The 23,627-nt window shown below is 45.0% G+C and overlaps 1 protein-coding gene across 1 annotated transcript in view; it reads right to left on the bottom strand.

The window, feature by feature from the left end:
• MYBBP1A (MYB binding protein 1a) overlaps nt 1–22,692 on the bottom strand; it is a 61,501-nt gene extending 38,809 nt beyond the window's left edge. Inside the window, exons 1-22 of the mRNA XM_037375094.1 lie at nt 22,525–22,692; nt 22,208–22,303; nt 21,240–21,323; nt 20,844–20,918; nt 20,344–20,451; nt 19,146–19,336; nt 18,688–18,855; nt 17,225–17,342; nt 14,568–14,857; nt 13,525–13,632; nt 12,761–12,886; nt 11,804–12,007; nt 11,044–11,152; nt 10,551–10,638; nt 9,297–9,448; nt 8,486–8,575; nt 7,675–7,815; nt 6,785–6,949; nt 5,589–5,746; nt 4,631–4,765; nt 3,294–3,405; nt 918–1,049 (exon numbers count right to left, since the gene is read on the bottom strand). Of these exons, the coding sequence (XP_037230991.1) occupies nt 918–1,049; nt 3,294–3,405; nt 4,631–4,765; nt 5,589–5,746; nt 6,785–6,949; nt 7,675–7,815; nt 8,486–8,575; nt 9,297–9,448; nt 10,551–10,638; nt 11,044–11,152; nt 11,804–12,007; nt 12,761–12,886; nt 13,525–13,632; nt 14,568–14,857; nt 17,225–17,342; nt 18,688–18,855; nt 19,146–19,336; nt 20,344–20,451; nt 20,844–20,918; nt 21,240–21,323; nt 22,208–22,303; nt 22,525–22,692 (3,018 nt within the window). The remainder of the gene's footprint in view (nt 1–917; nt 1,050–3,293; nt 3,406–4,630; nt 4,766–5,588; nt 5,747–6,784; nt 6,950–7,674; nt 7,816–8,485; nt 8,576–9,296; nt 9,449–10,550; nt 10,639–11,043; nt 11,153–11,803; nt 12,008–12,760; nt 12,887–13,524; nt 13,633–14,567; nt 14,858–17,224; nt 17,343–18,687; nt 18,856–19,145; nt 19,337–20,343; nt 20,452–20,843; nt 20,919–21,239; nt 21,324–22,207; nt 22,304–22,524) is intronic.
• Between the last annotated feature and the right edge of the window lie 935 nt (nt 22,693–23,627).

The following is a 23,627-nucleotide window of genomic DNA, read 5'->3' on the forward strand; positions in this document are numbered from 1 at the left end:
GTCACATGACATCCACAGGCTCTACAAACCTGCAGATGGGATCTTAAGCTTGCTGTCCATGTCAGCAGCACACAACCCTTCTCTTCCCCCTATTTCACTAACTTATGTAGGTGGCATTGTGGTCCTAAGAAACCTGCTATGCAAAGGAATTCTCTCCTGGATGGATCCCTCAGAAGTCTGAAAGCATCTTCCCCCAGTCACACAAGCCTATGCCTCCTCCCACCCTCCAATTCCAATAGATACCAGTTCTAAAACGTTGAAGCCTTTGAGAAAGGGCTTCTGGCAGCTGTCTCTACCTCACTCTGACCTAAAAATCCCTGAAGAACTGTATGACATTCAGACCCAAGGCTGGTTTCTTAAAAACTGGCTGTCCTCATAGCGAAAACCAGCTCCAGGCATAGGTCAAGTTTGCAGGAAATCCTCAAACATTTCAGACACTGACTGAACAGACGGCTTGCAGATTAGGTTCCAGCTAGACTCTATGCTCTACAGCCTTCTTGGAAGAAAAACTGAGAAACTGAGCATGTGGTCAGAGCAAAGCTGGACAGGAGCTACATTAGCTGTTTAAACAAGCTGGCCCCCTCCGTCTTTGTGCAAATCTCGCTCATCTGTGTTGCACTGAATACTAGTAAAAAATTAGCACTTCTTAGGCTATGCTTTAAAGAGCAGCCTTCTGTTCATCTACATTCTCCATGCAGTATCCCAGTCCAAACCATAAATGAGATCCTGGCCTTCTGCAGCACTGCTATCAAAACACGTAGTATTAAGAGTCTGAGCAACTGAAGATCCTGGGAAACCTTACAGCAGTTTTCAAAGCCCATAATGAAGCAGAGGCTTCTCTTCCTACTTTCCCCAGAATGACAACTGTACTTTGGAGCCAGCAGAAGACAACATACTACACAGCCAGCAACACTTACCGGGAAGCGTCTGAAGAGATCATGGAACATGGAGATTGTAAGGGCACTGTTGCGTTTAGTCAAGAATTGTGTCAGTGCTTGCTGATATATTACAGTCACTCTCTCCATATCCAAACAACCTGTGCTCAGAAGCTGTTGGGAAAAAGCAGAACAAAAAACTTCCAGTGAAACACAAGGATGAACCACTAGCAATGAAGTAATTAATTTCTACCAGTGCACACAGATTTTTTCCAACAACTAGATATTCTTGGGTAGCTTTTATGATACAGGCCTATGAGATACAGCACAGAACCATAAAGAAACAAAGTGGGCCCCAAACATGTTCTCCCAAGTACCAACAGCTGTATGACCATGTTAGCAAAGGGCAGCACAGCTTTCCAGTGAGACTGCACACACTGCATGTAACGTGGTGTAGTGTGGTGGCTGTACTTCCAGGTTTGTGGTGGGCATGGCTAACACAAGGTTCACAGAACACCCAAAGACCATTCTGAATATGTGAAGAGCAGCTATGTCCAGGATTTTTAGGCACCCAGCGGACAAGCCCTAGTTCTGATCAGGGATCCAGCAATCCCGGAACTGTGTAAATGCTCTAATATCCCCCTCTGGTGGAGAACAGAATCCCAGACATGCAGCAACCAGCCGAGACCTGCACAGCCTATGTGGATCTAAACTAACAAGACAGGGCTGAATGAAGAGCAAAGTGTGGAGCAACGCAATCCCAACATTCCTGACTGTTCCCATATTGCCAAGGAAGCACAGCTCTTTGGGAAGAAAGAAAAATTATGGCCCAAGGAGGTCAAAGCTGTGATCTTCACAACTGTGGATGGGGCTTTCGCAAACCTCTGCCCAAGCAATTTTTCCATGGCCTCATAGCAAGTCAAAGCCATGTTGATGTCGTGTCCCATCCTCAGGTCAAACTCCCAGTGCTACTGCAGCTGAACACAGGCCAAAGTGTAACAGGGGAGACAGATCCTTAAATACATTACCTGGGTTTCCTAGTCAAGTGTCTATACTTAGCACTTACTTGACACACTTGAAGGGAAACAAATTTATTCCTTCTCCCATCAGATGATTACTGTAAAAAATTTCTTCTATAACAACAGCCTTTTTCATAAATTTGGCCACTGCATCATAGGGTCTGCTCTAGTTCCACTTTCCTGCTTACTGACAAGCTCCAGGTTATGCTCACAAAGCACTACTCACTGGAAACACACACCTTTGTCACCAGTTCCCCACTGCAAAACCTTATCGGCCTCAACACAATGTCAACACGAGTGGCACCACACAAACCGAACTGTGTCACCTCCCTCAAACCGGCAATCACTTCAGCTGCTGGCTGTGTCCTGGGCCAGCCAAGAGCACAGCTCTGATCCCACAGGAATAATAGCCTTCCCTGGGAGGCTGCACAAGGATGCTGTGAAACATGTCTCCAGGCTCAACATCAAGCATGTCGTCTACACTCCCCACAGATCTGCCACTTTGTTTTTCTTTCCAGAAAGGCCCGACACTGAACAAGAGCTGGCCGGATCAAGGCTCTCAGTCTCTCGCTAAGCTGTAGAAACATTGGCTATCTTTTCAGCTGCTAATAATAACTCAGTGTTTGTAATTTCCAGGCCCTCCCTTGCCATGAGGTAGCCCTGTTTTTTTTCCTCACCCACAAAACGTCAACAGGATTAAGGTGCTAATTCCTACACACAATTTGAGAGGTTCAGAAGCAAGTATCAGGCTAGCTGGTGAATCAGTATTTGCTAGGTTTATAGTGGAGGTGACTGGACTGAGCTGCCCAATACATAGGGTCACCAAATTCAGAGACCTATGAAATTCAGCGGAGACAGTAGCTGAAAGGGGACCCAACAACAAGGCTCCCCAAGCAACCGACACCCATAGCACTGAAGAGTCTCCCTGCAAACAGCTACCGTTGAAATCAAGGCTGCTCTACACTCTCTTCACCATGAGATAACTCAGCCCAAACCTCAGAGAGATAGGAGTTCACTCTCATCCACCACTGTCCTGTGCTTTCCTGCCCCTCAGGATGCTCATGGAAAAAAATTTGGAGTGACTACACTGAAAGATTAATGGAAAAAACAGCAAATCAGCCAGGAAAGGAGTGTAAATATACATCAGGCTTCTCTGGCAATTAACCTCACTGTACATCAGCAGTCACTGGTGGCTAGGGGCAAGCAGGCACTGCAAAGGCAGGAGGGTGAGGGCCAGATGGGGATGGAGAATTTGACAGTTTTATGGAAAAGAAATCACGCAGAGAGGTATCTGCAGGCAGCAAGAACAGCTGAGACTGAGTAAGGCCCATTCAGCAAAATGGGGTAATGCAACTTTACCAGCAAAAAACCCTGCCTCTAGAGCAGCCTGCTGTCTTACCTGACAAGCCTGCGGGACGATGTTGCTCTGGTTCTCTGGCAAAGGAGTAGGAAGAGTTAATGGCGTATCAGACATGCTTCCCTTTAACACTTTGAGCAGGTATAATGAGGCACTAAAGAAAAAAGGAGAGAATACAGCAGTTACCACAGCATCACGGTGCTGCTGCAAAGCCACAAGGGCAGCAGCCAAGTGATGCAGGCAGCTTATTCTGTAACCAAGCTGGGGTTAAAGAGTCCAAGAGGGCCCCTTCTCTCAGTCTAACCCACTCTGGCCAGACCTACAGACAAATAAATCTCAGGAGGCTGCATCATTTCATTATCTGTCACTGCAGTCAGACATACCCCACTATCAGCCTGGTTTCCTCAAGCTCACGCTTTTCACTAACACTGCTTGACAATTTTTGTTTTTCCCCAGGATTTCCGAGCCTGCACAGCTCAGCCAGTGCTGCAGTACAGCCCTCCCACGCCAGGCTGCTATGTGCCTGGAGAACTCAGAGAGCTTGCAGACAGTCTGCTTGCTTTTTGAGAATCATCGTGTTAACTGGGCAGGGCTCCGCTCCAGACTGCCACTGCCAGGAGGCTGTCAGGGAGCCACACAGCACACACAGCCAGCCCTGTGTCACCAGGAAGTACCATGGTGTCTGCACAGCCACGAGCCTGGTGTGCTGCAGAGCCAACACTGCCCAACGGCACTGGGTTGACCATGCAACACAGTATCCACAGCGTACACCACTGTGTTCAGAAATCCCAGACGGAGTATGAAAGTCCTCGTGAAACTGCCTGCAAGTCACAAGAAAGCCTACTAGTACATGGCAGTCCCATTTACACCAGGCAACAGCAGGATTGCTCATGTTCCCCAACACACACATACAGCTTATCCTAATTCACCTGTATTCAGCAGCAAAGGAGTAAATACTGGTATGCAGTCAGGACTCATAATCACTATTATCCTCACTGTGCTCTCATGGAGACAGTAAACCACTGTACCTACAGAACAATCATTGCAGATTGCCTACAAATTACAGTCATCCCCGTACTTTATCACGCACTCCCCAAGGAAGCCTCAAGGAAGCACTTCCCATCACAATCTGCAGAACTGTACCAGACTATTTCTGTACCACGAAGCCCACAGCAGATGATCACTAAAAAATGGACATTTGCTTGAAAATGCTTCAGATTGCAAGGATGACTGGCTAGTCCTGACGTGATACACAGATGCTGGCACCTAGCCTGCATCGAGTCTCTCACTTCTCTGAACTGTTTGAACATGTAATATTATGCCTGCTTACAGACGAGCCCACAGCACCAAGCAGAGACGCTCCTTTCACCTATATTCACCTGAAATAATAGAGTGCCACTGAAGAGTCAGTGTGCTTGCAGGCTTTCTTCACAAGCCTCTCCACAAAAGCGTGCAAATCTTCTTGCAGGGCGTCCACTCTCTTGCAGTACTGCTTAGTTCGACACAATGAGTTCCTGAAAGAGCGTTAAAATCAAGCCCAAAGCCATTACCTACAGAAAGAGCTCTGGGGAACAGATGGCTACAAACCCTTATCACTGGGCTTAGGATGACACAAACAAAAATGGTGCTAGCTGTGGGCAGCAAAAGAGGTAGTCATTGCTGCGGCAAGAAGAGTGAGGAGACTTTACTGCTCTTCACCTTCCAAGCACCTATTTAGGCATTAGAGTCAACTTTCCTCCAGAACTCCCACAAAGAGGACTGGCTGCCTCAAACCCTGTTACTGCAGAACTGCTTCTCAACAGGGAATAGAAAGCAGCATTGAAAATGCTTTAGAGCAGTGCGGAGGACGTCCAGGAATGGCATACAGAAGACACATCATGATGACACATCTGTGTCTAGCTTGTATCATGCCTTACTTATGGCTGTGAACAGAGAAAATCTGCACTCTGCCTGTCTCAGTATTGCAAGTTTCGTTCCAGCCACAGCAGCAACTACTCTGTAAGCCCAGGGAGTTGCTGCATGGTCTGACTCAGAGGTCAGAGGCCCATGGAGATACGCAGTGACATGGCACTGTGCTTTCAATACCAATGTTTGTTCTTAAGGTTTCCACCTTAAGGTTTGACACTTGAAGTCCCTTAGTATAGAAAACCCATATCCTTATTTCTTTCCTGCAGGTTATAACTCAGCATTGTGTGGTGTTGGTAATCTAATTCTACACAATCTATAAGCATAGCAATTGTCTTCAGTCTTAGAAAGACCACTTTCTGGGATTCAACCAACACCACTGGTGTCTATCAGGAGCCATTGCCTATTATCTGGAGGACTAAGGATACTTACTTGAAGATATTGGCTGTTTTCTGGAGGAAGTCAATCTCCTGCTTGTCAGAGTCTGAGCTCATGCATTGTTCAATCACCCGAAGCAAGGGCTCAATGATGTCAAACACCAACGGGTTCTCTGATTGCTTAGTCAAGAACGCTTCAATCAGATCTAGCACCTGCAAACACAGTTACTGATGTGAAAACTAATGCAGACAGGGAAACACGACACATCTACACAGCTCCTTCAGAGTGGAGTGGGCTACATAACAGCTGTAGGGGCAGAAGAAAAGTATTTGCAGCTGAGCTCTGTATAACTTCTGCTATCATTCATAATGTTAGAGCATGAGAAACTGAAAATTAAAAATTTTTAACTGAAGATTAAAGGCTGTCTGTTGAATTCAGCTTTATTTTGTGCAGTGATACCATCTAGAAACAGCAGTTATGAGAATCACTGTCACCTGGCCAGACCTGTAGTCACTGTAACTTGGCACAGATCTCCATTAGCACCACTGACAGATAGCTTCCACCCCTGCAAGCCCCCCTGACTTCCAGACAGTGCATTAGTATAAAATCAGCCTCTTCTAGCACAGCATCAGAATGAAAATGCAGTAAAGCCAATTTCAAACTTCGCCTTGGCTAATCTGACGCCAGACTACAGGAGCCGCTGGAGCTGTCCCTGGATGCCAGAACGTCCTGGACAGTCCATGCTGACACCAGGTGGCCTAAAGTCAGTATTACAGCCTCAAACAACCAGGGAGGGGGTGTTACTTCTAATCCTCCTGATTTTACTAGTATAACAATCAAAAAATAGCTTACACTGCACAATTACGAGAGGGATTTTATGCATATCACACTAAGGCACATAAGGCCTGTCCAGTTTACAAAAACTAGCAGGTACCTACCTTTGGGTAGGTGTGGGGAGGATCTAATAAACTGAAGCATTTCAGATCAGCAAACAGAAACCACAGTTCACTTTCTGAAAGCACAGTCCTGCTTTTTGTTTTGAAGTAGGCCTGTGAAACCCCAGGCACTGATCACAATACTGCTGTGCCAGGTGTTGTACAAAGCCAGAGCAATTCAGTCCCAGCCTCCAGGAGCTTATGACATACAGACATGTCCAAGCTGTTCACTGTTAAGTAGCTCACGGCACGCAGTAGGCTATAACTAATGTGCTAGTAAGCCAGAGGTCTTCACACTGTACACTTATCTCCCACCTTAATCTTGAAATCCCTCCGTAGGATCTTCTCTTTCCGCATCTTGTCTTTCTCATCCTTCTTTGCCTGGATCCGTTTCTGCTGCTCCGCAAAAAGAGTTGAGATGTTCTTGTCAAGAGCCATCATAGCGTCATCATCCAGCTCTTCATCACTCTCATCTCCTCCCTTTGGTTTTTAGAATGCAAAAACAACATATCATCTCATGTACTTCAAAAAGACAGTGAGAACCACAGCTAAGAGCAGACCACAGTAGGGATGTAGCTACCTCTAGACCCAGAATAATAACATGGGGAGGGAAAAACAGATGTTCAGACCCATGAGAAATCTAGCTTGTATTTCCTATCAGGTAATCCTGGCTGCACAGTACTAACACGTAGAGCTACAGGATCAGGAAAGAGAAGAGGGAGGCTGAAGATTTGACACTGATTCCCTCAGTGCTGTTGCTCCTTCAGTAAAGAGGTTAATAAGTTGCCATGTCTGTAGCCTTTATAGGAATCATTAAACCACACTTCAACGCTGCTACAGGAAGTCTCCAGAGTGGCCTACAGGGATCACACTCCTCCACACAGGCCAGCCAATACAGGCACCATGTAGCAGTATCTCAGTGCTTCAGTTCACACCAACCTCATTTATTACAGGCAGGAATACAAGCTGTATCAGGTTAGACTGGACAAGCTAAAGCACTCAAGACATACTAACAATAAATAAAAGAACAAGTGACTTATTCCCACAGCATGCTTTGAAGATCCTGACCTCCTGCTGCAAATGTTATGCAAGGATGACTGCCAGGCTTACCACTGCATGGATTCAGACAGGATGTGAGTATTAGATAATCTCTCACCACCCCAAACCTCCTGGTATCTGTATCAAGGTAGGCAGTGAAAACGTACCAAAGTATTCCCTGCCTGGAGAACATTCATCAGCTGACTTCGAAAATCATCATCGACTTCTTCATTCTTTTCCTCATCTCCACTGTCATTCTCTTCCTCAGTGTCGCTTTCATCTGAGGACTCCTCACTTCCATCCTCATCCTAAGGAAGAAAAGTTCATCTTCTGACCCCACCATTCCTCAAGCCCTACTGAATTCTCACATACATCACTATTCAGAAATAAAAACTCAAGCCTCTCTTCAACCTACTGCCTTGCTTCCAGCCCTCAGATTCGAGTAAAGACACCTCAGATAATGAGATATCAGGTCTTCGCAAGAGCTAAAGGCAGAACATAATACAGACTTCTCTATCATATTAAATGAGTATCAAAAAGAAGCTTCAAAGTAACATCTGAAGTAACAGCCCCCATCGGACTCTCCTTTCTGCTGATACTTGTAATGCTTTGTGAATTGAATCTCTGCTGTTCTTAAAACCCAAGATTTTGAATTCAGATGGTTGTGCATTACAGCAACAATTGTTTCTGCAAAAAGGAGAGGCCTGTGCTAACTTCAGGATGCAGTCATCTCCTAAGTCATCTATTCAAACACCCATACCTCCAACAGCATGTTCCTTCAAGGCCAAGAGACTAATAAATATGCACTTCCAACAAGCCATTTGTGTGCTGCACTTTTAAAATAAGTCTTAATAGAGCAACATTCATTTAACTTAAGAGTAATGCAATTAAGTCTATTACCACAGTTCAGGAGAAAATTTATTTTTAAGCAGTGAAGTTCTGAAGAGTATCTGTCACCAGCAATGGCACATAAATTACCATGTCCTGTGCAGATTTCATCTTTTTGTCCGATTCTTCCATCACAACAACAGCACTTTCTTCATTCTGCTCCTGGTATGGGTCAAGAACCTGCAAAAAAGAACGACTTGTGGTTTTCCAGTGTTGCATTTTGTTTTGACACATTTCTTGTGTACAACAGACAGGAATTTCAGCACAGTAAGCCAGCTGAATAATGAAATAGTAAGTAAGGGCGCTGAACTTTCTGGCTTATAATATCTTGTTTATTAATATGCTAAGTTCTTCCTATAAGTGATAAAATAGGTGGAGAAAATTGAAGAGGTTGGTGCAATCACACATTTTAATTTGAATTTGTTAAAAATAATTAGGTTCATCATATAAAGTACCAGACAGCCCTTCTTTGCAATCCACATATTACTCTCTCAGAAGACACCACCTTACCCAGTAGTACGACCAATTCAGGTTTTCAGTGTCACTTATTTTTAGCACCTCTATGTTTAGGCTTTCTAGAAAAAAGAAGTTGTTACCATTTATACTCACATATAAAATCTACCAGCTATATAAACTGACTAGGAATTTCTTCAGCCTAAAACTACCAAAAAATAAAGCTTAAAGTTAGCAGATCTCAGGCTCCCATAAAAAAACAAGCAAAAACACCCCCAAAAAACCCAGAAAATCACTCTCTGTAAGCTACGTTTAAAATTCAGCAGCGCACGTTGTCATTTTCTAAATCAAAGAAGCTTTCATTTAATCCCAAAAGAGAGACATGCTTGTATATCCATTAGGGGCAAGACAGGCAAACAGTACAATGCCTTACTAGTGCCTCACTTACATCCAAGATCAACTGCAAAGCCCTCTTGGTCAGGTTAGGGCATATCCTTACAAACACGCTCTTGGAAATCCGACGTATGAGTAGGCTGCGCTGGGCAAGGAGGGAGAGAAGGATTTCCACCATCACCTCAACCCATCCTGGCTCTGCGTTGTCTGCACAGAACAAACAATGACAGGAAGGGGCAAAAACACTGCACTTGCACATCAACAAGAGACTAAAGAAAAATTCACCAAGGAAAAAAAGATAGTCCTTCTAGCTGACTATTAGAAGTACTCATTCAGCAACACAGACCAGAAATAATCAAGTGTGAAGCTAAAGACTGTAGCTGTACTGGAAGGCTACTAACCACATGGAGAAACATGCTTGAAATTGTCTTTAGGCCACTGCAAAGCCTTACCAGGTAACAAAACCTACTGTTCATTAAGTCACTACTTAAATTAGAAGTTCTGCAAATTATGTGACACCTATTTGGCCACCTTAAAGCAATCAACAGCTAGTCAGCAAAAGTATATACATTTTATAGTGCTTCAAATGACATCAGGAGTCACAGCATCCCATGGGAAGTGCCGACATTTGAAACCAGTCCAAGATTGGGAATCCTGATCCACATACAACCAACCCACCATAGAATTACAGCTTTTATTGTCACAGTACCCTCAAAATTACACAGAGATTTAAGGAGAACAAGACCACAGTTAGAGAGGAAGTCAAAAGACCAAGCCAGGCTCTTTCCTGGTCAATTCCCAACCCAGCTCACAGGCCCTAAACAAGGACTAGCCCAAATCAGCAAACAGGCTGTATATACACAGAGGACACATTTAGTTTGTCCAGAACTTGAGCTCTGAAAGCACCAAGTTTCAGGCCTGCTGGCTGTTAGGAGAGCCCACAGCTTTGCCTGGGCAGATACTACCACTTCAGTCATGCTCTTGGCCAGCACAGAACAAGGACTCAAAAAGAGCAGTTTCCCTTGGACACTGCTCATCTGAACAATGGCCAGCTCTAAAGCTCACCCATCCTTTATAAGGCACACAGGAAAACAACCCCCTGAGGATGCAGATAAGAGAGCTGGAGCAAGAGACAAGAGATTTAGAAAGACAGAAAAAGAGACTGAAGGAGAGGGGATTCTCCTGGGTAAGTACATCAAGCCAGAACAGATGCAGTTAAGAGTTCTTCACTAATGCAGAACTCTCGGCTTCTGTCTTTTGATAGACCATTAACAATCCCACTCCATTTCTTACTGTAGGAAGGACTCACCAGTCTGTTTCTTCTTAGGTTCTTTGCTGAATGCCCTCTCTGTGCAGTTCAGAAGGTCACTCAGAACATCCATTGTATCAGACTGATTCTGTTTGATCACAAGCAAACAGTAAACACCCTTCCCGAATTCCCCACTATTAACAGCAACCAAAGGAATATACACCAAATCTAAGGACCTCTCTAAATAGGTACAGAACTTAAAACCAGCTATTACAACCCATTTGCAGAAGAAAAATATTAAACTAAGTAAAAATTCCTCCACTCAGCAGCAAATCAAGGGCAAAACTAATGCTCAGGCCAAGCTTTGGCCCTGTAAGTCGATGTCTATGGTCAATGTAGGAATCACAGTTTACTGGCTGTCAGTTGCCCATTTTCAGAAGCCAGAAGCTGTGAAAGACTGAATCTCTGAACACAAAGAAACTCTCCAGCTCAGTGTTCGGAAAGCTCAGCTATTGGCCCATTCGACGCCACTGAAATATGCTTGGGGTCTTACCTTGAAAAGATGAATGGCCATTAAAAGCAGAAGTTGCTGGAAAGAAACTACTTTGGCACTGTCTGATTTACTTTCCTTCTTCTGCAGTTTCTTCACAGTCTTAAGTGTTCTGAAGAAAGAAACCCTTTTGAGTCTTTCACAATTAAAACAACAAATCCTCTCTTGTGAACAAACTAAAAACACGACCAGACCAGATCTATTGTACCATTTTCTGTACTTAACATTTAATTTACTGAAATTGGACATACATATAGTACACGGTCTTAACCCACCGTATCTCACCATGCGTGGCTTATAAAAAACTCTGCACCTGGGCACAGGCTAGATTCCTAATACTACAGCCAAGGCATAAACCTTTATGGAAAATCAAGCTCAGAAAAGAGTACTGGAAAAGAGAAGTTAGTACAGGCATTATTAAGAGAAAAGATTAGCAGAGTTACAATCATGCTTGAGAGAGGGGCTACAAGCAAAACCAGAAAAGGACGTGGCCACCTACACACAGTTAACACACAGAAGGAACAGGAAGAAAGGAACGGGGTGATGAGAAACAGAAAAGCATCCTGAAACCCAGTCACAGGTGCAGGATACTTAAAGGGAAGAAATAAAACTGCCACTGCCCGTGAAACGGCTCTGTCACAGCAGCCAGAACAACAGCAGGAAGATGAGAAAATACAATCTCTCTTTTACTGGCCCAAAGAGAGACTAGGGCTTTTCCACCTTCCTCATCTCAACCCAGCACCCAGCTTCCCAAACCTCTCACCTCTCCCAGGCATCTTGCTGTGCCTTGGTAAAAGGCTTCACAGCTTTGACATGCTCACTGGAGAGCAGTTTGTCGGCATACTCAACAAGGAGAAAGATCCACAGCTTCCCATCTGCAGTCACACCATGGATGTGCTTCTCCCTCAAGGCTGCAGCCTTTGCTGTATCCCCCAGAACAGTCAAGGTGTTTAAAGTCTGAAGTAACCTGCAAAGAAAACCAGCCAGCATGTTACTGTCAGAGGAACCAGATGGCCGTCTCACACTTTCCAAAATAACGCCCACTAGTAGAACTAGTCTCATCCCAGAGCTCTGGTCACTCATTGCAACCCAGATTTACAGGGCCTAAGTTTCAGCCCAGGAATATATCCAAGCACAGCTATGTATAGCTCATTGTCTTGGTGTCCCCAAGGACTCTGACTGTTATTCTCAGTTGTTTCCCATTCTGTGTCCCACCAAGTCCTCTGCTTTCCCTCTACTGAGGTTGGAGCACCAGCTTTGGCAAACACCTAAAAACATCTATTATTACCAGCTCCATCTGCCTTAGTACAGAGAGTACTGTGGAGCCACCAGCAGCTCGCGTGCAGAGAGCACACAAAGCCAAGAACAACCCACACAACCCACCACACTCTCTTGGGTCCGTCCACTTCTAGTTTACAACAGAGGCAGTGGAAATCTTACAAAAAAAAGCAGTCTGAACTCAACTCTACACCTATCTGATCATCACACACATACACAGCAGGTTTGCCATGCAAAACTATGTCTTTATTGGACAAAATTTAAGGATCTTTGGAAAATCTGTCTAGGATCTCCTTAAAAAAAGCCATTCCCTGGTCCTGGAATCAAACAAATACTCCACCAGCAGCTCACAATCCCAAACCTGACATTCCCAGGCTGACCTTATCCTCAGGAAAAAAACCCAGAAATTTCCAAGCTTAAAGCACTTAAGCAGAATTTTTACCCAAAGAAGTAGTTTTCCACCATGGAATGAGCCTGTTCATCTAGGGGCTCTGATAGAAGGACATTTGTCTCACATATTTGGGAAGTCTTTTTCTTAGCCTCAAAGAAAGCATGGAAGAAGCAAAACCTAGAATGGACAGAAACAAGAACAAAATTCAAAGACAGACTGGTCATAACAAAGTAAAAATAGCCCACATATGCAAACCAAATAGTGCCACATATTCACCAAATCTTTATTCAAGGATGTCCAAGCACTGAAAAAGGTCACTATTTAAAATAAGACCCTTTCCTCAAGGTATATAGGGTAAAGAAGAGAAAAGGATGCTCAGGACTTCACAGAAGTGCCAGAACTTGAGACCACACAATACAACACTCAGACTGTCAGGTTTGAGTCCAATTCCCCAATTAAACTGGCAGATAAATTCTTACTAAGATTTGATCAGATAAATACTTATTAAGGTCTGATGCAAAGATTACAAGTAATATCTTCAAGCAGTCTAGGTAACCAGGAGCCTAAAATTTACTGAAAACAAATGGGACTAGGATGATTTTAAGTGCCTGAACTACTTATGGCAAAGAGTTCGTCCAAGTTTGCAGAAAGTATTTTTAAAACAAGACCTAGTCTCCTAAACAATTTATGTTATGGAATATTTCTACTACTGAACTTGCCTAGTGTCATGGGGACAGCTTACTTGCAATATTGCTACAGAGCTAAAGAGAATTCTGCCAAGCACATGTGGCATTATGTCTTTAAATCATTCTCACCTGGAAATATCCATCACAAGGCTCTCTTCTTTTTTCACTGGACTTTCAATGAGGTTAGCGAGTCGGTGGGTGATCCATTTTCTTAATCGAGCAATCTTACGCTGTGCTCTTTCAATAGGAAAGTGGACAGAATCAGTAGTTTGAACACAAACCCAAAACAAGCACAAACCACATGATCCACTGTAGCAAGATGTGACTTTCAGGTATTTAGAGGCTTTACGCTAAAGATGGCAAAGTAATCAAAGTAAGAAAGCAAAAGGTGCATAATAAGAGATAGAATCTTTCCAAGTTTGCTTTTTACTATGTAAAAGACAGTCTGTTTACCCTACAGAGGTACTGCAGCTTAGCAAAAAGCACTTCAAGAACTGCAGTAGTCAGTAGAGTGAGGTTATAGGTGCACAAGTAACACAAAGACATACTGTTTTAACAGCTCACATCTTTGGAAGAGGCCCCCACAAGCAACCCAGTACCCACAGCACCAAGTAGTGGGTATTCAGCAAGCACCAGCACCAAGGATGATAGAACTTTTTCTTGGGAAGTTTTCCTATCTGGAATTTGCTAAAAATGCCTATCAAGGATATAAGTATTTACAGACTACTCCTGAGACATGGAAGTGGGTGCTTTGCTGCAGGCCAAAGAGACAAGAGCACTCACACCAGTTTAATAGTCAGATAAAAGGGATGCACAATTCCCTCAAAGACCTGAGAGTCTGCAGTGAAAAAGAAAGCCACTGGACATTTTTGCTAAAGGAGCTGTCAGGGCTGGAAAAACAAGAGAAAAGTTTCTTTGGTGATCTTGTCCGCTTTGGTCAGGCTGGCTGGTTCTCATCGTGTTTGATCCCATTTGCAGAATTTAATTTTGTCCCAGCAAGAGTCAGATGATGCTGGGGCTAAACCTTCTGGGACAGAGGAAATAGAATAGGTGACAATTGTCAACTCATGGCAAGGGAACCAGCAAACATTGGCTGTCCAAACCAGACTTCACACCGGTAGCCACTCTAACCACAGAACAGAAAGAGGAAGATGCATCACCTATACACTCACATGTTTACATTTTCCTGGTTCTGTTTTTGCCGGTTACTTGAGAAATCTAAACAACAGTCGAAGTCTGGCCTGAGGAACATGCCTTTGAGCCAGTCAACGTATTTTTGCAATGCCACTGGTTGCAGGTGTCTGACTGCCCTGGAAGAGCTGGACAACACTGGATAGCCTTGATTGGTGAGACTGGAGAAGCCGATCACCACTGCCAGCTGCCTCTCCACGTCGTCACAGCTGTTTAGAAATTCATCTATATATCTCTCCATCTCTGGAGCAAACTTAAATCGGTCTGGAAGCTGAAAAACAGAGTCAAACAAGCAGGTTAGAAACCTCACAGTGAGTATACCGAGTGTCTTTGTAGTACAAATCACTTTACAGATTTGACTGCAGTAAGTAAAGTCACATGCCTGAACATTTATCATAAAGCATATGGTAGGTCATCAATTAAACCTCACGGTCTTCCTCACATAGGAGCAACCACTGTAAGAACCACAAAACCCTGTCACATACCAGCTTCAACCCTTTAATTTGCACCTTGCCAAACAGTCAGGCTTTGGCAGGCTAGACCACAGGCTGACCAGGTGCAGCTAAGCTCCTATACTGATCAGCTCTCATTTTGAGTGAAAGTCCAGTGTCTTTCTCACATCATCTGCCTTAGACTTTCCTCCCTTGATTTGGAAACTCCTCCACACCAATTCCAATCTCATCCAGCAACCCTGGAGCCTGCTGACCTACAGTGGGTAGAACAAATCCCACTTCCTCTCCCTGGTGTCTCAGAAGTGTTGAGGCACTCTGAAAGGAGGGTGAGTTAACACATTAACCTAAAAAACATATCCTGGGGTGTTGCTGTTTCATGTTGAGTCCTGTCTTCAGTCCTGACACTGATCCAGGAGGCATACTGCTGGCGGGCTGCTGGCTTTGGAGCACTGTCCAGCAGCATGCAGACCACCAGGACATGTCCCATCTCACCATATATCCCATTTCCTTATGTTCTTTCATGGCCCAAATGTTCAACCCCACTCATTTCTTCCGGAAAAAAACAAAAGCATAACTTGGAGGGCAAGCTGGCTTAGTTCCAAAAATGAAATGCAACTTTCATAAATTAATAAAACAATTTGATTAGTATACTGCACGGTCAAGTGACCTCGCAGGAACAGAAACGGTAACGAAAGTCCAGGAAATACTGCTCTTCTAAATAAAGGGGCTATAAATTCCAAATTAACTACAAATCCATCCAATTATAACATAAGTACCCCTGCAAGAAATTCACACAAAACACAACTTAAAAAGCTCCTACTTCCACTGTTTGAGAACTCAATACTCATGCATCACTATGAAAACCGGGATAAAACCTCAAGGAGAGACTGCTGTAAAGTAGGCTAATAACACACAACAGGGTTTTCATCAATCATCTCTCAACAAAAGCAAATCAAGTACATTTGGTCCCTGCTGAAAAAAGTGGATTCAGGAAGTTAACTGTCAGTAAATATCAGACCCAAAGTCTAGTTCCATCTCCAACAACAACCAAAATCCCATTAAAAACGTACAAGAGAACAGTATTTGCTTTCCAAAACAAACAACCCGTGTCAAGTAACAAAACAAACCCACAGAAACAACAACAAGTTCAAAGCAAGATATCTTTTACTTCCTCATCATCAACAATATTAGGAGTTTCTCTTTCCATCTAGTCAATCATTGTCTTCAGTGGATTTGTACATTTCAGACAGGAATTAAAAAAAATTTTTACACACATGGAAGAACACAGCCTAATTCACTGTGCAACAGCACAAAAAGCAAGAAACAGAAAAACAAGTCAGTCAGTGGATAAACCCTGGGGAAACCTGGTCCATACAGGGAGGCACCATGGGAAGCATTATTTACAGAGCAAAGCCATGCATCTATTGCTACTTTGATACCAGAACAGAGAAACTGCAAAGTCCTATTCCTCCCAAGAAAGGGCAATGATTTTTGAGCCTACATGAGGCAGCTTAGGATTATGTTACCACAAAAAGCCAAGCTAAATCCTGTTTTTATCAGCATTCCCCTTCCATTCTTCCTCCCTTTACTGCAGAACTGTGTTGTTTGCTGGCTTCCCAGGAGGGAAGAAGGAAAAGGGAGTTCCAAAATCCAATTCCCAAATAAAATTTGTGCTTAAACGTCAAATGTGCTCATTGAAACAAGCACTAACATAAACAAAAGCCTGAGTTGTCCCTTTTCATCGGTGCCTTCAAATGTTCGTGCAACACCCAGCACAATGAGAGACAAAAAGGAGGTTCTGGACACACAAAATCAAAAGGACTGTTAAAGGATGACATATGACATTGTCAATATGCTGAGGGCTGCCCTTCCTCTGCTTCCCCTATCATTAGGGCTTTCTCAGCAACATCAGTGAAAGTAGGTAGGTCAGGACCAAACAATTTCAGAACTCTTAAAATAAGTCTGAACAAAAAATACACAAATAGGCAATGACAATTAAACATAGTCTATACTCAGCCCACCGCAACCAGTGGTCATACAATAACCTTACTTTTACTAAGAGTCCAACATCTAAAATTACATAAACTTTTATATAAGACGATGTGAAACTAGAAAGGGGAGTGAAGAGGACTTCTGCTCAGGATAGGGTCTTTAGCCCTGAGCACAAGTACTTTCAGAAGACCTACCTGACTTGTTACCACGTGTTCTCCATAATGCTGCATCACCTTCCCTCTGAGAACCATCTGCAGCTGATCCAGAGACAACAAGGGGAGAGCACTGCCCAGCAACCGGTAGCACATGTAACTGAGTGGGAACAAAGAAGATTCCCTCAGGTAGAGGCACAGCAGGAAAGCCACACACAAGGGTACGACAGAAGAAGCGGTGGGGCAGGCTACATGGAGCATGCAGGAAGACGTCAAAAGTTCATGGATCCTGTGTTCAAAAATCCTACTGCCCAAATGTTTTCTTCTGACTAGCATAGCTGCTAAGATCTCTCCCCATAGTAGGTCAGTCCTCTGCTGTCTAGTAATAGATGAGTCCTCACCAGCAGTTCCTTCCTCAATCCACTTTCTGGATGCCTTCTCTCCAGATCTTTATTTCCACAGGCCTAATAAAAACTTACTCAGTTTTTGACTACACAAATTTACTTAGTTTTGACAGCAACTCGCTGTCAATTTGATCGTAACTGCCCAACAGGCTTAGGAGTTATTAGACGGACAGCACTAGCCTCATTTCTGCAGGAAATCAGGCAAAAAAGTAACACCACGGAGCATACAAATGGTATTTTTACACTTACCCAAGCCAAGTAAAACAAGACCTAAACTGCTCAGGCTTGGAAAATGGTTTCCTTTCACTGTGATACTCACATAATACATTAAGAATTATTTCTTTTAGGTGTACCTCTGCAACTTCTAAACTTTTGATCTAAGGAAGACTTAAACCTGGCCACAGACTTATTTGCTATGGTCCAAATTAAATCATGCTTCCCCAAAACGCTCACAGATTTGTAATCTAGATCTTGCCGCATTTTTAAACAGCATGGGTCTCAACAGACAAATAATCCTACTAAGGTCTAATATTAAACTTGGAAAAGGAGCTGAAACAGCTAGTGTTATGATGTCAACCACAGCCATATCCTACTTAAAGCAAGGACCACGTCAGAATCCAGACATATCCAGGCACTTTAATTCAGTTCATCCCATAAAGCACAAGTCCAGCAGTATTGGACACAAATTTCAGAACTAAGAGCTTGTCTGCACAGGAGCTGTCCTTAAACCACACAAAGCCAAATGACCCTCCCTCTCAACCAGAGAAAAAAGGATGGTACAGCTCCTCTGACAAGTCTCACAGGAGCAAGCTATAGATTTAAGACACATTTATGGCCAATGAGGTGCATCAGCTTTATGTGCTGTCCTAGTTAAATTTAACCTCAAATTTGTTATAGGCCACAATTTTAAGAGAAATCTTACAATAACTCCTAGATTTAGGCTCCCTACAAAGTTTCTCATGAATATCTAGCCAAAAGCAAGCATTCTCACATTGTTCATAAGAAACCGTATGCTCCACCCTACCACAGGGCAGCAGAAAGACTGGGCAAGAAACAGAAGGATAATACGGAGAACAACAAACAACATATGTTAAAACAAACCTCACAGGTCCTGATTTCTCCTTCAGTAGCCCATTCTCCACACCTTCTTTCCAGAACAGTTCAAAGGCATCTTCCTTCAGTGAAACTTGTAGCAAATCAAACACTACACCAGGCAATTTCTTCTCCTTCTTCTCAGACTTGGCAGCACTTTGCAGAAGCTCTACAAGTCTAGAAGAAGAAAGAAAATAATGTGAGAGATCTGGCCTGGAAGGGGATTGCTGAAGGCCAAATTCATCCTGCTGAAGTACACAGAACATTTCCTGAGCACTGCAGGCTGTGCCTCTAGGGAGAAAAGACAGAGCTGTAATTTAGGAACCTGCATAACAGTTAGTGCCCAACCCTTAACAGCACCTGCAGAGGCAAATACAGGCAGGTATCAGAATGAAAGCCACACTTCTCTCACTACTAGCCAAGAGACCTAGAATACTGCATTTAATGCTCCTTATTTAGGAACTTACCTGGGAATATTTTCCTCGTTTACAACAGTAGGCGAGCCAAACAGCTTCTTCAGATTTTTGGGTTTCAGAACACCAGGGAATTTCTGGATGCCCACAAGCAAAAGGTGCAGGTTTTCTGGTGATGTGAAGGCTGAAGCAAGGTCACCTTGCAAGATGTCAAACAGGACCTCCTGAAACACACTTTCAGGAACCTAGACAGGAACGAAGGCACAAGCATATCAGAAACATATGAGGACATTTTACTAACTTGCCGTGCAGTATATTAAAGTATCTACGTTGTAGGGCATTTTAGTAAAAGCCTGCAGTGTTCTGGAAACTTTAGAAATAGTTTTTATGGTGACACAACCAAAAATAAATAATGGATGTATCCAGTACTGCCATACAGTCCCCAGGTGCTTAACCATGTGGAGTACAACAATATGCTGTCATCAGATAGCAATTCTGGTCCAACTGACTCCAGCTGCAATTGTTCTCTTGCTGTTTGACTGCTCCTGTCTGTACAGCCGTGCAGCCCAGGGAGGAGGAAACACTCTTGTATTAGCTTTTAATTATACTTCCCCAAAATAAGTTACTTGTTTCAATAAGATTTGCTGGAAACAACTGCATTCAATGGTTTTGAAGAAAACTGGATCCAACATTTTCACCAATGCACAAAAACTGCTTTAATTTGTATTTTTTAAAGACTGGATAGACTAGATGACCCAGAACACTTCCATACAAAACATTAGTTAGCCTTCGTATCTGCAAACATCCACACAAAAAGAGGAAACAAACACACTCTCTTCTTTTCCTACATACTCTGTTCCTTTACACCATGTCCCTACATCCTTTCACTCCAAACAGCCAAAAATTCAACCTTAGGCCCAGGCTTGCAGCATAAAACAGAAGGTTTGCTGTCCAGAGTTTTCAGCATACTTCTATTCAAAAGAGCAGACGGTCTAACATAGAACCCAAGCAAGTCAACTGGGGAAAAAAAACCAAAAACCTACTGGTTTGTCCACGATGAAATTAGATTAAGCCAAACCACAGCATCCTTCCCAGAATAAAAGCATCTACCCACAGACAATGTAGGAAACAGAACCCACAGTTTAAACTCACTCTTCCACACCCCATCTTTAACTTTCACCTATGAAGAAACTAAGGAAAAAGCAGTCCCTGAAGTAAAGTCCTCCCTCCTCCCACCCACCATGTGCTATACCTCAGACATGATGTCAATAAGAGTTTTGCGAGGGAGGTCTCTGAGGTGTGTTTGGTGATGGGCCAGCTGCTGAAGAAGCTGGATGCTCTCCAGCAGAGCTTTCTTGTCCTGTAGAGGGAAGATAAGCCAAAACCAGAGAACATAAAGATTAAACTGAAGGTAATAACCCACTCTTGAGATCCTTACACCTACTTGTAGTAAGAACGCTACACAAATGCATCTCGATAGGCCACTCAGCTTTTCCCAAAATGGTGTGTTCTGGCTGTGTATGATAACAGATCCCTTCCTTACAGGACAGTTGGGAACCTCCTGTACTATTTGACACAGTTCCTACACTCTAATCAGGAATAGTCATTTAAAAGGCACAAAAATGCAAAAGAAATGAACTGAGCTTGACGATTCAAGTCCCATCTCATCGACTAGCCTTTCTCTATATATCCTCTTTCCACTTCAGACAGCCCTAGAACCAGTGCTGATAAACAACATAACAGTAACGTTACCTTAACAAGCCGGCCAGATTGAAACAGAGCCATAACTCCAAAAAAGTTTCCAAAAGCAGCATTTCTCACAAGTTTCTGAAAAGGAGGAAAAAAGGGAGTTAAAAATCCACTTCAATTAGCAGTTCGATTTCACAGTCAGCTATAGCTCTGATCAGTGGCACAAGATGGCCAGAAGATCTAGCCTTGAATACCCTAGCATCTGAAGATAACATACTGGGAAGCAACCCACTGCACTACACTTAAGAACTGTTCCAGATTATCTTTCTGTCACATGGACAAACCAGTTTTCACAAATATTTCCATTGTTTCATTATAATTATTTGCTTTAGCAAGAACCCCGAAACTACAGTACCTGGGCACCAAGCTGTTGGCCAATGCTGCTATAAGCCAACTCACCTTTTTCACTTTTTCCAGATTGTGTTTTTCTTTTATCTGTTCCAGGACACTGCATATTGGAACTTCCTCAAAAGCCTGTAAAACCTGAGGACATGAATGGAATAGCTCAGTTTGCAGTTCTTTCATTTTATGAAGTTTTATCGGGTTCAGTTGAAATAGAGCTGAACAGCTGCTCAGCACAGCAGCAGATGTGGTGCTTTATTAAGCCAGAATAGAGGCAAGTAGATCAGTAAATGATATGTTAGAATAGGAACTAGTGCAGATGTAAATACACCAGCTGATATTCTTCCCCCCCCCAATACATGACATAGCAGGATTAATAATGAGAACATTTTCCTGCAACTGCATGACCCCGTTAACAGAAGCAACGAAGCATTTCAGCATGGGCAAGGCCCTGATCTAAGTGAGAAAAACATAAGCTCTCCTGCATTATCAACTTCTCAGGTGAGCTGAGGTCAGGTCCTACTGGTGATCCCAGTTACTGGGACTCTTTGCTATGTTACAGATCCAAGCAGCACTGAGAAAAAAAAAAAACCAACAACTTTGAAGTGTGTATTAACGGGTTGCCTTTTCAGATCTCCCACACCAACAGCCAAACACCAGGAGCAAGTCAATTTTAAGAAGTCACAGCAGTTCTGTATGCAGCATACTTGAAAACCTTTGCAAATTAAGGACGGTTCTTGTAGTAGAACATAATTCTGTAGCATGAGTGTTATACTGGTGTAGCTTATATCATTATAAGTGCATTGTTCCTAAAGCAGAGTAGCACCATTTAAAACCACACAGTTTTCCTATGGTCACTGCAAGAGCCCTCCCTGTCATCTGCATGCGGAAGCTGCCAGAGGGGAGCCCTCCAGCCTCCTCACAAACAGCAAAGGGGGATCCCAGGAATTGACTGAAGCTGTCAAGGGGCCGCAGAGTGCTCTGCTCCACTCTGGGATATATAAAGATAAAAGATAAATACTGACCTGCGCCAGGGCCAAGCTGAAGCCTGGGCGGGCGGCCTCGCGGGTAGCTCCGAGTCCTTCCACAAGACGCTTGAGGGTGTACTTCAGCTCGTCGTCCTGGAAGAGAGACACAGCTCCTGACATGCCGCTGCTCCTCAGAATCCAGCGGGCTGCCGGCCCCCACCCCCACCCCGCACGCCCGGCCGCGGCCCCGCCGCGCCTCTACCCGACAGACGCGTTTCCCAGCGTAAGCGGAGGGCAGTGCCGTGCCGGCCCGCCGCCTGCCCGCACCCGCAGCCCCTCCGCCCGGCCCGGCCCGGCCCCGGCCCCGGCCTCACCTTCCTGCCCTCCCGCAGGTGCCGCAGGAGGCTCTCGGTGGCCGCCAGCCGCACCTCCTGCTCCGGCTTGGCGATGTCCCAGAAGAAGTCGAGGAAAGCGCGGCCCTGCCGCAGCACCCCGCGGGGGTCGGTCACCGCGCCGCTGCCCGGGGCCTCCACCTCCGCCATGCCGCCGCCGCACGTGGGCCGCGCCGTCCGCCCCGCCTCTTCCGGGGCAGCGAGCGCCGGCGGGGACGGGCTGTCAGCCGCGCCGCGGCCTCCCGCCTGCTCAGCGCCGGGGCGTCTCCTCAGCGCCCCGCGCTCCCCTCAGGGCCGGCCCTCGGCATTCTGCACTCCCGCAGCGCTCCGCACTCCCCTCAGGGCTGCCCCTCAGCGTCCCGCGCTCCCCTCAGGGCTGCCCCTCAGCGTCCCGCACTCCCCTCAGTGCCCCGCGGCTTCCTCAGCGCCCCGCACTCCCCTCAGCGCCCCGCGCTGCCCTCAGGCCACCCCTGGGCGCCGCGTTCCCCTCCCCGCCCCAGAGCCCGGCACCCCCAGGCTTTACTGTCCCTCCCCTGCCCAGGGGCTCCCGTGGCTGCCCGGCGCCCTGGCTGGCAGCTCCCGAGGGAGGCTGAGATCCTTCCCCCGCGGGGCAGGGTGAGCGGGGGCAAGGGCCTGCCACACGGCTGGTTGTCGTATGAGAATCTGTGCGTCTTGCGGTTTTATTATAAACCCTGAAACAATGACCTAGGAAAAGGAAGCAAATCGGTTCATGCAAAGCGTACGTTTTTAAGGACGCCAAACGCAGGTCTCATTATCTTTATTGACAATAAAATACAACCCTGTTCTCCAGCTGCCAAGCAAAACCCGGCAGGTTTGCTGCCTCCCCTCCGGACTCTCATCTCATGCCAGTCGCAGGAGCGCAAGGAACAAGCGCAACACCCGGAGCATGAACCACCTCTGCTCTTCTCCGCAGCGACACCAGGATGATTCGTACGGGAGGCCAGCGACCGACACACCGGGGCGGCTAAAGCACGCCTCAGAGCCAAAGGGCCAGCCTTGTGTCACCTATAAACGCCCGGCCCCGCCGCCCGCAGCTCTTACCGGCGGCTGTCCCGGGGGGCCGC

This window comes from Falco rusticolus, chromosome 1 (assembly GCF_015220075.1).
Source record: "Falco rusticolus isolate bFalRus1 chromosome 1, bFalRus1.pri, whole genome shotgun sequence".
Lineage (NCBI taxonomy): Eukaryota > Metazoa > Chordata > Aves > Falconiformes > Falconidae > Falco > Falco rusticolus.